The 16,361-nt window shown below is 42.8% G+C and overlaps 1 protein-coding gene across 3 annotated transcripts in view; it reads left to right on the top strand.

Moving 5' to 3' along the window:
* LOC115793136 (spectrin beta chain, non-erythrocytic 1-like) overlaps positions 1–14,916 on the top strand; it is a 126,488-nt gene extending 111,572 nt beyond the window's left edge. For all 3 annotated transcript variants that reach the window (XM_030747953.1, XM_030747954.1, XM_030747952.1), the window contains 10 exons: positions 1,309–1,466; positions 1,644–1,782; positions 2,576–2,660; positions 2,736–2,932; positions 3,022–3,119; positions 4,398–4,452; positions 9,788–9,990; positions 10,128–10,301; positions 10,622–10,664; positions 12,302–14,916. In XM_030747953.1, the coding sequence (XP_030603813.1) occupies positions 1,309–1,466; positions 1,644–1,782; positions 2,576–2,660; positions 2,736–2,932; positions 3,022–3,119; positions 4,398–4,452; positions 9,788–9,990; positions 10,128–10,301; positions 10,622–10,664; positions 12,302–12,511 (1,362 nt within the window). In that variant the 3' untranslated portion in view covers positions 12,512–14,916. The remainder of the gene's footprint in view (positions 1–1,308; positions 1,467–1,643; positions 1,783–2,575; positions 2,661–2,735; positions 2,933–3,021; positions 3,120–4,397; positions 4,453–9,787; positions 9,991–10,127; positions 10,302–10,621; positions 10,665–12,301) is intronic.
* Positions 14,917–16,361: the final 1,445 nt, after the last annotated feature.

The raw sequence follows: 16,361 nt of genomic DNA, 5'->3' as shown, positions 1-16,361 counted from the left end.
TGGCTTAGTGTTACCTGCTGACCTGGTGATTTGCAAACACTCGTAACATTTGTTTTTTATAATCTGATTTTTGGGTGGCTGTAAACTCCACCCACCTGGGCCGCAGAGGGGATTAAAACAAGTGCTACTCGTAGTTTGCAAACATAGTTGGGGTCTGCCGACGCAGTGAAGGTGACAAACTGACAGTTTTGGCCTCCAGAGCAGCTTCTTCAAACCAGTTTAAGATGCACTGAGTAATTTTAGGCTTCCTGCTTGTTAGCTGGCAGTGTTGTTGCTTGCATTTACCTAAGTGTGTTTTAATAAGTAAAAATACAATAAAATAAAATATATAATATCAATTCATGGAGTTCATTTAAAAACAAGCTTTAAAAATTAAGCAGAGAAGTTCAGTAAAAGTTAAAGTGGTGGGAGAAGCGTGTTTGTCTGCAGAGGAAGCTTCTCGTGGACCTTCGGCTCATTTCCAGCTCCACATTTTTATTCTTGGACTCTCCTACAGCAGCTTTGATGATTCAGACTTCAAAATAATCCTTCTTTATCTGATACTGGGCCTCGGACCCTCAGCCGATCCTCTGTCTGAAGCAGTCTGCTTTAGCTCCTCCCACTTTAAGCGTTCTTCTGATTGACTGCACGTCGATGTCCTCTCTGTGACATCATCAGTATCCAAGAGCAGGACAAAGTGAGCGTTCAGACAGCGTGCAGCCTGAGCTTTAGGCTCACAGGGATTACTGTACACAGCTCATTATTAGAACTTTGATCATGTTTAATATGAACGTCCAGCACTGGAACTGAGATTTATGACAGGAATTAAGAAGCAGGATAAATCCGTCTCAAAGAGGGGAAAAAATGATCCCGTTCACTGAGTTACATCATCTTCTAAAATACCAACAGAGCCAGAAATAAATGGATAATAATTATTGTTATCAGTCGTCTGTGCTGCTGTGTTGCCCTCCAGCTTTCGCCTCTGCAGTCTGCACGTATGAATGTGTTTTTATTTGCTGCTCTTCCTTTTTATTTGTCTCCCCGGGCTGTTACGCTGCTCTGCGGTACAGCTGGACCCCCACAAGTCTAGATTCAGTCTGCTTCAGTAGAAGAATACCCCCCCCCCCCCCCCCCCCCCCCCCCCCCCCCCCCCCCCCCCGTGATGATTTGAAGCTGGGTGTTACTACTTCCTGCCACCGCTCTGATTCTCAGAGGCTCAGCCAGCTCATACGATGTCACAAATGAAACCAGGCCTTCCTTTTCTTAGAGGAGCCGAGCCTCTCATCTCTTAGGTCTGATCTTGGCTCTTTGTCGTCTCGCTCCCTTCAGGTCCTGGAGGCCTGGAAGAACCTGCTGGAGGCGGTGGAGGGCCGGCGGGTGAAGCTGGTCGACACCGGAGACAAGTTCCGCTTCTTCAGCATGGTGCGCGACCTGATGCTGTGGATGGAAGATGTCATCCGCCTCATCGAGGCTCAGGAGAAGCCCAGGTAGGAAGGGGCGGAGCTTCCTGTAATCGCCTCATCCTTTTACAGGTTTATTCTATAAGTTTATCATAAATGTTTCTGAATTTGAGGTTCTGGGGGTTCAGAGATCCCTCATCTGTGAGACCTCCGGGTCGGCTCAGGCTCACGTTTGAACGCTGCTGATGTGTCGTTTGTTTTCAGGGACGTGTCGTCCGTGGAGCTGCTGATGAACAACCACCAGGGCATCAAGGCGGAGATCGACGCCCGCAACGACAGCTTCACCGCCTGCATCGAGCTGGGCAAAGCCCTGCTGGCCAGGAAGCACTACGCTTCAGAGGAGGTGGAGAGTTCACACATTTTCAAACCCCTCAGAGCCAAACATGAAACAGCAGATGGATGCAGGGTCAAAGTGTGACAGTAGCAGTGAAATCATTAATTGCTCCGTTCCTGGTGATGCCATCTGCGCTGTACAGTCTACATGTGTTTGAATCATAAAGATGTAAAATTATTTTCTTTAGTTCCAAAAACAGTTTCTGTGAATGTGGAAAAACTGAAATTACACGAGTTTATTGAAGACGTCTCCTCATCGTTCTTATGAACGCAGCGCTCAGTAAACGAAGGCGTGTCCTTCACTTCCGCTTTATTAAAAGCGTCACTCCTTTACACTTAAAGGGAAGATTCGTACCTGCCGGCATTTAGGATTCAAAGTCAGGCTGTGTTATCGGGTTACTCGGATGGGTGAAATTAGACAAATTTCAGTTATTCAGAATGAGGTTTTTCTGGGGGAGATATGAGAGGCTGCTGGGAGATGGTGTAACCCCGGGAAAAACAGGAGTGTTGTATGACTCCTTATCGAAGCAGGCTGCAGGTGGCTCAGGAGCTGAAACCAGTTCCACAATGATCTAAAACTTCTCTGATTGGTTGGTGCTGCGCCTGTTTTTGCCAGTCTGATTGGACAGAAACACGTTAACACATGCAGGCAGGCCTCAGAGAAGACAGCTTCACGCTAATGTGGTTTTCTTTGGTTACCATCAGTCTGTGTCGTTGATTCAAAGTTACCGAACGTCTTACACAGCATGACTTGCATCAGTTCTTTGCCACATGAAGACATGTTGAAACTTTTCTCCTCGCAGATTAAAGAAAAGTTGCTTCAGTTGACGGACAAAAGGAAAGACATGATTGATAAGTGGGAGGACAGATGGGAGTGGCTTAGACTGGGTAAGATCTTCCATCTGATTAGTTTATACTTGGAGGTGAGTCTAAACGTGGTCTAACGTGTGGATTTGACTCCAGTCCTGGAGGTGCACCAGTTCTCCCGGGACGCAGGTGTGGCCGAGGCGTGGCTGCTGGGACAGGAGCCCTACCTGTCCAGCAGGGAGATGGGGCAGAGCGTGGACGAGGTGGAGAAACTCATCAAACGCCACGAGGCCTTCGAGAAGTCGGCCGCCACCTGGGAGGAGCGCTTCGCCGCGCTGGAGAGGCTGACCACGGTGAGAGCGCGCCGGGAGACGTCTCAGTCGCCGGCGTAAATCTCAGGACTGAAAAAAACAAGACGTTGAGTTTGTTTTTCTGTTTCCAGATGGAGTTACTGGAAGTGAGAAGAAGGCAAGAGGAAGAAGAGAAGAGGAGACAGCCCGCGGCCGCTGAGGCCCAGCCCGGCGACGCTGCAGCTCAAAGGTGAGCGCCTCGTCAGGCATCTGCCCCGTGGCCTTTATGAACTCAGACTTTGCATCCTACGAGTCTTCGATCAGATTCAAAGAATAAGATTTGACATCATAAAACTTCTTGTTTTGATTATATTGGTGTTAGATGAGGCCTCAGCTCCTCGGGAATCGCACCGACCAACACGTTTCGACCAGCATCTAGTTTTCCTGTTTTTTTTTCCCGGCCTGATCTGATTCTGAAATAAGTGCTGTGTGTTCAGCGTAGTTTGAGAATCTGAAACCTTTCTGTTCATTAGACCGGGCAGTGATCCCTTTAGAAATAAAGGAAAGCTTTAATAAAGAAGTTTTTGTTTCATGTTTCAAGTAACTCATGATGAGTCTTCCTTATAGTTCCAGTTTATTTCTGTGCATTCGACCAAAATTACTCCCCAGCTAAGAAAACATATTGAATTATAATTCCTGATAATTCTTTCTGGCTCTGTCTAAAACCTGTCTGGGAAGTGCCAAAATTTCCTTAGGCGGGAAAAACCCGGATACTGTGACATTTAGATTTTTTTGTCTTATTTCCTCTTTAACATCAACAGTAAATGCTTTGAGTTGCATTATTATCAGAGTACCTCCTCTACCATCTTCACAAATATACAGTTGGCAATAATATTAATATGACAAATATTTGTGGCAATCTCTGGTCCGTATTGAAAAACGTGAATCCCCCCAGCTGATTGGCTGGAGGTTGCTTTGGTCACCACCAGATTGCATGGAAGACTCTGATTTGTCCGCAAACACAAACAGAAGGTGGAGGACGTTCACTTCAACTGCAGCCAGCTCATTTCAAAGGGTGCAGCTTTTATTCTGAAGGCAAACTGTCTGCATTTCCAGTTTGTTGCATGTTTCATATTTTTCACTGCCGCTCGGTGAGCAGTTAATGAGCTCTGCAGACAAGTTGCCAACTTCAGTGCTAATTACAGGCAACTGTGGCAATCTACTGTCAACCAAAGCAATCACATGAGGGTTTTTGGTGCAGCCTCGTATACTTTGTGACCAATTTGAGCCAGCAGCTATCTGCCAGCCGGTGACCTGGGGTTCCCGGTCACTGACCGGTCTCTAGTCCTGTGTGACTGAGGCCTAGAATGATTTACAGGTTAGTTGTTTGGGTGCAGGAAAAAAGCAAACACGAGCAAACAAAAAGTGAAAAGATGACTTTATCAGGCTGAGCAGGAATCATGTTTTCAGGGTTTCACAGAACAGGAAGATGAAATGTGTCTAACTCTCTGCGTCTGTGCGTTTGCAGGGTGGGCGAGCCGGCGTCTCAGAACGGGCTGCCGTCCGACCAGGAGTCTCCCAGGGTTAGTTACCGCTCACTTGCCTACCAGAAATACAGCGGCACCCTGCAGAGCCGCAGGGCCACCGCTGCACCCTGACGCGCACACACAAACACCCTCAGCATAAATATAACCCCATATCACAGAAATAACCTCTTACTGAATTATCTTTAAATGGCTGTGTTTTATCACACCTCCTCACACACATCTTCAGCATTTATGGTTTGCTGTTCCTTACTGATTATTAATGTTGTATTTTAAAAGTGTAACAAGTTTAGCTTTCGAGGTGGCACATGTGTAACTTAGTCTTGAGATATTTGTTTCCTTACTCCTAACGTGAGGCCTCAGAGTCCCTGCTGATGATTTGGAAACCTGCAGCAACAGAGAGGACTGTTGGAAAGCTAAGTTAGAAAACCTGCAGATGATGCCTTTGCACCTTTTAGTTTATTGCTACATCTTTTCTGAAAATATGAACCAAACTTAACTGACAGTCCAGTCTGTTCACTGGCAGAAGTTAGAAAAAGGAAAATGGTGCAGATCTGGAGTGAGTGCGACTGTATAAATGAAGCCTGGGACCACAAACACACCCCCACATTCACAACAGCAGTGTCTTTATCCATTCCTCCCCTCATTTCCCTTTTCTTTCCTTCTTCCCTGTTTCTCCCAGTTCGACACTCCTGTCATGCTCTCCCCTCAGCTCTTAATGTTCCTGCTAGTTTACGTCATCATTTATAAACTCACCTTGTGGAATATGAACACCTGAGGAGGACAGGATAAACCCAGAATGAGCTTTAAAACGACAAACTGCCAGCGTTATTCTGAGATGTAGATCATGGTGTCATCAGCATATCGTGACATGCCATAAAACAAAAACTGGGCAAAAGACACCATAAATCAAATTATCAATCATTAAAGCATTGAAACATCTTCTGAAACTGATTTATATTGAAGTTTAGATAAATCATGTCTTACTTGTTTTGTCTTAAAATAAAAGATTTTAAGTTTAGTTTGATCAATAACACTTTACATTTTCAGTCTGTATGTTAATTCCAAATGCATTTTAACATAAGTTAGTTATACTTTATTTATTTTAAAGCAGATGCATTTCATAGTTATAGGAGATTTTTAAAAAATGAGTTAATCAGAACAAATATACAAATACCTTAAATTACTCAGAAGGTTAATAGTTTAATACAAGGGGATGCAGCAGATATGAGCAGATGTCTTAATGTGGTAAAAGCTAAAAACAAGAAAGTATCATAAAGATATAATTATATAAATTTATAGCAAAGTAAATGCAGAATTTCAAATACTCACTAAATGCAGTAAAAACACAGAAACAAAGATCAGATGATGTTAAATTTAATGTTTTTATAGGAAGTTATATTAAGTTATATTTCAAAGTAGGTGTTATTGTTTAAAGGGAATGTTATTGGAGTCTATCTAAAAGTGTAACTACCTGCCCAGGTACATCCACAGACCACACTCATCATCCCCATCACTCATAAGACACACTGTGTGTCCTTTCCATTTAACCACATATTAAACATCATTTTATGTCCTTTAATGTTCTCAAACAAATTATGAAAAACTGTTTATAATTTGGAAAAACACCAAAAACATCTTTGTGCATTCTGTAAATGATACACAATTAAAATCTTTAAAAGGCTGAATTCATCTTTTAAAGTGGAAACTAGAGGAAATTAAATGTAATTTAACTGCAGCGTTGGACTCTGAGCTCTCGTTTCCTGCTGGTGCGTTCCCTCCTTACGTTTCTCTCCACCTTTAAGTAAAAGCAGAGGCTTAACTTCCATTTTCACTTCCACGTTTCATTCATGTTTTTACTCACACTGTTTAAGGTATGATTCATGTGTCAGAAACACGGTCCACATAAGGAAAGTTAACAGTGTAATGTACACTCAGTGGCCACTTTATTAGGAACACCTTATCAAGTCTTATAAAACGATCAGACTTTTGAAACTTACCTGTCCATTTAAATTACACCTGAGGTCACAGAGTAGTTCAGAAGCACCGCTCTAATTCTCTGCTCCTTATAGGCGTGTAAATGGGGAGCAAACACAGCATTATAGCTTATTTTCATAATAAACATATTTCATTATTATTTCTGACTGTGTCGCCAAAACCTGAGCTCGTTCAGACTTCATTTAGGGTGGACCGTCGCTTGTGCCCTGATGGCCCGAGATCAGTACAAAAAAAAGGTAGCATATGGCGCCACCTGCTGGCCTGTTTGTTTCTGCCGACTGGGCCGGTAAAAGTCTGATCTGCTGATCGGTGGGGAAATAATGTCGTGTTAAACACTGACTTGCAGCAAAGCTCTTGTGTTGAATTAGTACCTAATAAAATGGCCCCTGAGTGGATGTTCAGAAGCAATCATTGCACATAAAATCCATATTTAAAATCATTCCTCAGCCTCATGTAAAGCCATGTATTTATAATCATTCAGACCCACGTGTCTCAGTGTGTTTTACTCCCCCCTCATTGTATTTATTGCTGTTGTATCACTGTGACGCTGTTTCCTGTCAGTTTTCATGGTTTACTGATGTCATTTCCTTGTTTCTGTTCACGGTTTCTTTTTGCATGTCGATCCAGTTCCTTCAGTCGCTCCCTGACTAACACACATTCCCCAATAAACCCGTCAGAACCAAGCAGTCCGTGTGTTATCCATGCGTACCTTTCACCTTTCATTTACAGTGTTTTTTGTTGCATGCTGTCACCATCATTAGCATTTCAGTTAGATGCTCTGTTATGTTTCCTCATCTAATGTTTTTCACCAGTTTTCATCCTGGGGGGCTTTTCTTTAATGAAGTAATATCACAAAGTCAAGAAACTAAACTACTATAAACTAGATGTTTTCTTTTCTGGAATAGAAAACCTGTTTCCTGCCAAAGCGACCTGCAGTTTCTCACCTGCAGTTAAGGTTTCATAGTTGTTGGTGGTCGTTTAAATTCTTTGGCTTTAAAAGTACTTAAAGTACTTTTAAGTATACTTGGAGCTTATACAAACAGCAGTCAGATTAGGTATAAAATTGGACAGACCATGCCTTTTTATTAATGTTACTGCCAGAAACCATTACCCTTCCATTACATGGTCAGCATCTACCCAGGTTAACTGAGTTTATCCTTTTGAGTTGCTGAAAATGAGCTTTTACAGTATGTACAGATGTTTATAGTGCACCAAGAAAGATCATTTCTGATGAGGGCTAGCATGGTAACGGGGTTATGCTCAGATACAATTTTCTAAATTAAGTTTTATTCTAGCTAAAAACATGAATTTTGGGAGACAAGCTTTAGGTAGCCTCAACAAAATTCAGATTCAAACAGGCGGTCTTTAAGGGATAAAATGGCCATTGGCATTGGTTGAGCTCTTCAGTCATTAAGTGAGTGTTCTCAGGAAAGACTGCTAACCTAAATACAGATCAAACCAGTACACACTGGTTAAGTTGGACCTGCTCCTTCTGATCCAAACATTGATTGTTCTTCAGGAATAGTGCATTGGATTGAAGTTGTCCTGTATTTGATGGACAAAACACTGAAACTGTACAGGAACACTCAGAGCTGGTCTGGCCTTTATCAAGATTAAAGTATAAGCTCTTAGGAAAGACTAAATAAAGTTAACAGTGGTAAAAACTGGACTAAAGGTTACACGTCATATACTTTTGTTAGAGTTCCTAGGATTGATCCAAGCCCCAACAAATATCTCTAAGAACTGTAACCTGAAGCGCTGAAGCCAAAGGAAACAAATCGTAAGTAAAAGCTCTGAGGAGTTCTCGAGCCCAGTAAAATCCTCCAGGATCAGTTTAGAGCTTCCTGAGTTCCAAATGAAAGCTCCCAGGATTGGTCCAGCTCTTGCAGCCCTTCAGTTAAAGCTCCCAGGATCGGTCCGGCCTCCGAACTGTCCATTCGTCCATCCTTTGAAGAGCTCAGTAACAGGGTAATAAGCATCCAGTTGGAGTGGGTGTGGTGTGGACAAAGTCAAATCTGTTTTTGATACTAGGCCAATCGCATTCTCCCCTCACCAACAATGACACCCAATAATGACATCCAAGCAATTTTGTCAATAATTGTTTGAGATTTTTTTTTTGTTTGTTTTTGTGTGTTTTTGGTTCTTCCCTTTGCTGGCTTCTCCTGCTCCTGGTCTTTCTTCACACTCGCCTTCATGTTGTGCGTTTCTGAGTGGTGTTGGGTCTGTGCATGTTGTAAAGTGTGTAATCAGAGCATGTTTGCAATCTGTGCCGTTAATATGTAATGCAAATGTTCTAATCACTGCTGGACTCCAGCTCGGCTCACACACCGAATAACAGTGCTAAAAAAAATGCTGCTCTGAAAGGCTGATGTAGCTGATGTCAATGGCTCCACGGACCAATCAGAAGACTCCAGTAGTTGTGTTGGTTTGGTTGGTTAAAGAGGACCTGCTCATGCTCAGCTCTGTAGATCAGAGTAGCTTTGCATGATCAATACTTCAGAGTCTGTCTGAAATCCGCCATCTCTCTCTTTAAGGCCACTGTCCTGTTAAGCCACCTTTCTTCTCTTTATGAGGGGCAGCCATTCAGATGATTGGATCAGACAGTGGGTGGGGCATCCCCTCTCTCTGACATCATTCAGATCCAAGTGTAGAAAAAATAGCATGAAACTGTGTTTACAGCAGTCTTCAGCCTGTTTTGGTTCCCCAGTTTGACTGCTATGTCCACTGACCTCATTATTAGAAACTTTGGTCATGTTAACCATCGACCCCCTGGGACAGCAGATGTGTAACAGCAGCTAAGGAAAAGCACAATAGATTCCCTTTACTAACCAGGTGACCAAAGTGCTGAGTACCCTGGAACCTTGAAGACCGCAGGATTGGCCCAGTACACCACCAGTTTTCCCAGATTAACTTGTTTTTAATTAAATTCTTCCCGACAGACACACCGGGGGCATGTAGTGTTCCTACGTGGGGGCAGATAATGATGCAGTCACGTGCAGTCTGATGTGAACTTAATCAGTTTAAAGGCAACAGAAGCTGGATAACGGGCTCCTCACAGCTTCACTTGAACTTGTTTTAGAACTTGAGGAACCTGACGGTTTCCCTCAGCTGGTTTGGTTAAGTCTCGTTTAATCTACTTCTATCTTCCTGGGGTTAGTGTAGATTCAGGAGGAGCCTACAAAGCAGCACATTTAATCATTGTGGTGCAAAGTTTTAAGTGAGTTTATAACATTTTAAAGTGTCTACTCAGCCTGTAAGTCTCTGCTCTGCATGCTGCAGCTCTGATAACTCTGATTCACAGCTTCCGTTTGCCTGAGAGACATTTTAATGTCTTTTGGAAACTTTCTCCTCTGACTCTTCACTTTTCTGATTCCAGGAGAACGTTGAAGGCGCCGAGGTGGTGAACGGAGTGTCGGAGCCCAGCCCCGGTGGGTCTCCGGGGGCATCTCGTAAGGGCAAGCCCAGCCAGGCGGCGACCCTGCCGGCCAAAACCCAGCAGGACGCCCCCACGTCTCAGCGGGAGGGCTTCCTGCACCGCAAACATGAGTGGGAGGGGCAGAACAAGAAGGCTTCAAACAGGTGGGGCTCACCTGGGGATTCACTACTGTTATTATAAGAAAACGATCATATGGATGATGCAAAACAGTGAAATCAGTGAAAAAAACTGAAAATTAAGCCAAATGAAGGTTAGATAACGCTGCACTCTGTCCCTGCAGGTCGTGGCACAATGTCTACTGTGTGATCAACCTCCAGGAGATGGGTTTCTATAAGGATCAGAAAAGCGCCAGTCAGGGCATTCCCTACCACAGCGAGATTCCCATCAGCCTGAAGGACGCTGTCTGTGAGGTGGCGCTGGACTACAAGAAGAAGAAGCACGTCTTCAAGCTGAAGTAAGGCTCAAGTTTGGCTGCAGACCTGATAAAGCCTTATTCATACTGGAAACGTCAAACATAGAAGCAGTTAAAGAGAATAAAATATGAATTTGCTAATAAAATACATCAGATAAAGTAAAACACTGATGTTCTTTCTCAGCTTGTGAACAAAAATAATTTTTTCCATTTAAAGTTTCTTTTTTTTTTCCAGCCCCTTTTTGTAAAATAAGCTGAAACCACAGAAACTAAGAGGAGACGGCGAACCTCACGGGCGCCCAGCGTCTGCACACTCTGAACTTCCTGTAAATATATTCATTCATATGTGTTCGCCTCCACAGGGTCACTGACGGGAACGAGTATCTCTTCCAAGCCAAAGATGATGTAAGTATTCAAAAAATATTCTCGCCTACAAAATTTTTTTCCTCAATATTTTGGTGCATCGTTCTGTTTTAGTAAGTACTATGGAGAGAAAACTGACTCAAAATATCTGTGTCTCTAATGCTGGATTTGTAATTTTTTGTAATTTGTAAATAACATTTTGTGCGTAACTTCAGGTACTTGTAAATGTGTGTTCAAATACAAATATTAACAATTTACAAATACAAAAAAAAAGTACACACACAAATCTGATAATTACGAATTCAAAAAGGTTCCTACGCATACAAACCGTTAAATACAATTACACGAATCACCTGATACACACGGACAAAACGACACATTTCACGCCTCCGGAGAGCTCCCAGATTCATGCGTACATGGTGCGTTTAAATGCTGGTGGAAAGCTGGGTCTTTTCAATTTCCAACTCAGTATGCACACTTCTTTTTTTTGGCCGGCAGATAGGACAGTATCCTCCCACAGGATATAAAGTAGGAGGATGCTGTCATCATATCATCCACCTTTTTTTTACCTTTCCAGTCCACAGACTCCAAAACCACACACAGCTGAGCCATGAAATCCTACATATGAGTTCTTTACTCTTCATGTGCAGCATGATATTCATATTCCTGGATGTTTAGCACCTTTGTGCTCTTTGGCTGTATTTTTCTGAAGTGGGGAGTAAACAACATGGAGGATTTCAGGCTGCTAATGCTATGATAACACATTAAAGCCATACCTACTGCTCAGTAATATTGCTCACATGGAAACAACGTGGTTGCCTTATGATTATAGTGATGTTATACATAATGCTTTGATACCAGCAGGTTATGTAGTAATATTCCTGTACACACACGAGTATAATATGATGTGAATACCTTGGAAGTATGCATTATATCTGTCTTATTGTTATAGGTTATATAAATAGACATTATGTAGTACACACCCGTGTACCGAGTGCAGTACTTTCTCTGGTTTGTTTCCATGAAAATGTTTGAGTTTGTTCTGGGATGGTTACCAAACAGTATTTGTAGAAATGTTAAAGAGAATAACAGAATATCTCTGACAGCATGATTACAGTCGTTTGGATTGAATGAGTTTTGTTAATATTGAAAACATATTTTGCCGGAATCTGTATGATAGCTTTATTAACCTGAAATTATTTGGGCGTGGCCTCCAAATTAGGGCAGAACCGATTAGATTAGATTCAACTTTATTATCATTGTACACAAGTATACAATGAAAAGTACGTTCCAGAACACCATCCAAGAGGAGATAAGTGTTTCGTGGTCTTGCTGCCGTCACAGGCGCTGCCATTAGCCATTAGCAGGAGGTAATCGGATGTCTGCTGAAGGGTTTCTGTTACTAAATGGGGCTGTAATGTTATCCTGACCTCTACATTTATATTTTCATTAAATGTGGGATCCCCGTCAGTGATGATCCTGTTTTCTGTCTTATAAAAAGAAGTAGCTGCTTTGAAAGTACACCTGTATCTGGTGATGAATTTCCTGGTATAAACGTGTAACGTTGCATTATTTTTATGGAAAAATTGTAATTACAGAGATATTATAAGTGCTGCGCCCTTAAAGGCAGACCTTCTAACTCCTTCCTATCTCCTTATCTCCTTCTTTTCATCCTCCAGGAGGAGATGAACGCATGGATCTCAACCATCACCACCGCCGTGTCGGGCGAAAAGTCTGAGGTCACGCCCAGCAGCCACAGCACGCCCGCCCCCGCCGCACGCGCTCAGACGCTGCCGGCCTCCGTCGCCACGGCAGCTGCGGAGTCGAGCCCGGGCAAACGAGAGAAAGACAAAGAGAAACGCTTCAGTCTGTTCAGCAAGAAGAAATAGACGCTCTTCTTCCTCCCCCTCCTCCTCCTCCTCCCCCCTTTGGTGCTGTTTGGGGCGCTCCTCATTATCGAACGAACTTTGGTCAAATATTTGTTGAAAATGTCCAACTTTTCTGCTCATAGCAACTGTCATAACTAAGAGCTGATAGATGAAAATGTAATTACACTCATATAACCCAAAGCATTGCCACATAATGTAATTAGAGAATAACAGTTTTAACATTTGCAGCAGTTGCTATGTCAGATCACATCCCAAACAGCCTCTTTCTCTTCTTTCTTCCTCCTCCTCCTCCTCCTCCTGTCCAGCATGCAAGCTCCGAGCCAAAACTCTCCACTCTGTGCCTATCAACCGTCCGGTCTGGCTCAGAGCTCCAGTACAGCTACAAACTCTCACCGCCTGCATCCTCTGTCAGTTTTTCTAAGATAAGGAGCAGGAAACGAAACAAATCTGACTGAAATCGTTTAAAAGCGGGCGGGGCAGGGGGGTCTGCTTCAGGCAGCTGCTGTCGTTAAAAATGAAACCACGAGTTTGCCGCTGAACAACACCACGACGTTAGAGGAGTTCCCCACTTTCTTACTGTTTTTGCTGTTTTCTGTATCTCCCACCCCCCCCCCCCCCCGGCTTTCTCGTGTTTGCCCTCCGCAGTTTGTCTCAGCTTTTATTTTCTCTTTAGTTTTTGGGAAGTACTTCCTGTTAGGGTCCATCCTCAGCTTCCTATTTTTTTGCGAGGCCTTGTCTTTGCAAGATGACGTGTATCCCTCTGTGGCGGGGAAAACTGAGACCACGGCGGGGTAATCCTCTGAGCTTACAGCGGAGTCGTGGCGGTGCTGAGGCGCCCGTGAGCGCGTGCACCGAGTCACTCCGAGCTTTTCCGACGGTTCGGTTTGAGCAATAAAACCGAGAAAGGCGAGCGGTCATCGTGATGTCCGGTTCCTGCGGTAGTTCGGAGCGTTACCCCGCGGTGCTTTTGAACTGTATGTATAACTTGTGTATAACAAACTGTTAAAAATAAACCTGTGTTTAATTTCACCTATTATTATTATTATTATTATTACTACTAAGATCTACCGACCGTAATAAGCTTGTTTGAGGATAACTTTCGTAACAACACTTAACAAACCCGAATGAAGGAGCCGTCGAGTCTCGATGGCAGAATAAATCCGAATGTTTAACTCGATCTTTAACGCGTTCACTAAGGTTTCTTTTCTACTTTCTTTACATTTCTGGAACATGTTTGTTTGCGTTTTCCTCCTGTTTTTCTGTCCCACCGTTAAGCTAAGTCTAAGGTTTCTTTAGTCCGGCGAGTGCGGAGCCGTAGATGTAAAATAAAACACAGAAGTTACTTTTTGCTGTTATAAGTGGATGAGCTGGTTTTAAAAAGCATTTACTGGAAGTGAGTAACGTTGGTGGCTTGCTTGTTGGCTTCAGCATGTTTTTGTTTTTTTTTAGATTTCAGATTTTTGTTGCCAATGACGAGTCACGCTGTTTCTACGGAAGTCCTTTCATGACAAAATTCACACAGAATCCTTTTTCTGTTTTTGGCTTCTTTTTTGCTGCAGTTTAAGAACTTATAGTTAATATCTTTATAATTTTACAGTTCTCTGAAATAAACAGGCACAGCTTGATTTGAGCTGAGCTCGATGAGTTATGAGTCTTTAGCCATCAGTGCATGTTTAGGATCAAATTTACACATTTGTTTAAAAAACATTTTGCTCACATTTCCCAAGTAAATCAACAACCAGACAGCAGAGATGTTGCCAAATCCAAAAACTACTTATTTTTATTGGAGATGGTTTTCCAGGAAATGTGAAGCAGGGAATTTTCCGCTCATCAGAAATAAGTGGGGGGGGAGAAGTGGGGAAGATGGACAAACCGGCTCAGATGGCTTATGACTCATTAAATGAACTTTTTAATTAACTTTTGAGTAAATAAACACTAATTTAGCACCACCTCCTGAATTGGGCCAAATGTATTTTCCGGTGAAGGATGGGATGAATTTCAGGAATTATAGATTGAAATGGCTGTGGAAGCAGCTGCCAGAAAAAGGTGAGTTTAGATTTAAAGCTCATTTTTTCCCATAGATCCAAACTTCCTGTTTATGGAACACTTTAATATTTTTTTTTCTTCTTAACAAATGTTGTCATTAATGGACTTCTGTAGATCCAGAAACAGTGAACAAAAACACTGAAATGAGCCCTAAAGTATAAAAGATGGGTGTGTTTGTTTGTCCACAGCTGGTGGTGTGGTTAGAGGGGTGGGGCTTGAAACTTCTTCACTCTGTGATTGGTCCTGAAACGCTTCCTGTTCTGTTCATTTTTTTTTTTTTTTTTTTTTCATGGTGCTTAATTTTCTGGCGATTTGATAAATATGATGTGCATTCCTGTCACTGTAACCATAGTAAAAATGAGATGTTTCCTCATACTGCACAATCAGTAATGCCACGATGGGAGGGTGGGCGGGGCTGGGGTTTGTAGGTCATGTAGTTGGTATGATGTGGACCGGGGGTCACTGCTAGTTGGATCTGCACCCGTAGACTTCTCCCCATCTCTGTTACATATGTGCAAAAGCCATTAAATGCTTTTAAAGGAAACCACATGACTGATTTTTATTTTTTTAATGAATGTGGAGCTTATATACTTTTGTCTAAACCACGTAACGTAACTGATCTATGAATCTTTCTTAATAAAGACTCCAGACTTTTGTACAGTACTGAAAATACAGATAAAGTACAGCTTAGTCATTAGTAATTAGTAACAGGATTCATACATTAGTACTATACAGTTCAGTTTTATTTAGATAGCTCCTGTTCACAACAGTTATCTAAGGTAAAAATACTCCCCTATGAGCAGCAGCTGGTGACAGTGGGAAGGAAGAAACCAACAGGACCAGGGAGGGAGGGGCAGTCACCTGCCCCGAGCAGCTGGAGTCTCTGAGGTTTCAAACTGATGTGACACTAATCCACAAATAACACAGTATTAGTTTAATGTTATTTTGCCATTAACAAACTTCCGTAGTGACATAAAAAAGTGTACAAAGAGAAACAGGAAGGAGCCCCACGCTGTGTAACACACCGGCTCATTTCACATGTTAGCGCCACCATTGTGTTTTAATGTGTCATTTTACCCCAACAACGATGCCCCGACTCTGACTTCTCCTCATTTTTGTTAAAAAGTGTAAATTAGTAAAAGTGCACACACGTCTGAAATGGAGACCTGCAGGTGATCGTGCTGAATTTGTGCGTTTTCTTTTACACTATTCCAATGGGATGAACAGGAGCTGCACCAGTATAAGATAAAGGATTATTTTAAGCTGTGAAACATGCAGACCTGCTTTAGTGGAGTCCAAGAATACAAATATTCAGCTGTAAATCAGCGCCTGCTTTTGTGCCTGAACTCTGCCACACACTTTAATCCATCCTTTTTCTTCAGTTTATCCAATTCAGGGTGGTGGGGGTTGGGGGGGCTGGCACCGATCCCAGCTGTCAGGGTGAGGGAGGGAAACACCACGGACAGGCCACCAGTCCATCACAGGGCTAACACAGACCACCATTCATGCGCACATTCATACCTATGACCAGTATCCAGGAAGATCCTGCCAACTCCACACAGAGTATCCAGCCAGCCAGAGGATCAAACCCAGGACCTTCTCACTGTGAGGCGACAGTGCTAACCACTGCATCACCGCGCTGCCCGCTCACTTTTTCTTTGTTTCTTTATTGTTGTTGTGTAACCAGCAGTCAGGTTGCAAACACAGAACTGTTCATAATTTTAACTTTAAAACATTATTTTGGATATTAATCAGTTACAAAGAGTTCTGTGTGGTCTGTGGGTTAAAAGGGAAAAGATGAAAA

This window comes from Archocentrus centrarchus, chromosome 15, assembly GCF_007364275.1.
Source record: "Archocentrus centrarchus isolate MPI-CPG fArcCen1 chromosome 15, fArcCen1, whole genome shotgun sequence".
Taxonomy (NCBI): domain Eukaryota; kingdom Metazoa; phylum Chordata; class Actinopteri; order Cichliformes; family Cichlidae; genus Archocentrus; species Archocentrus centrarchus.
The sequence above is the reverse complement of the archived record's forward strand: the minus strand, read 5'-3'. Positions and strand labels throughout refer to the sequence as shown.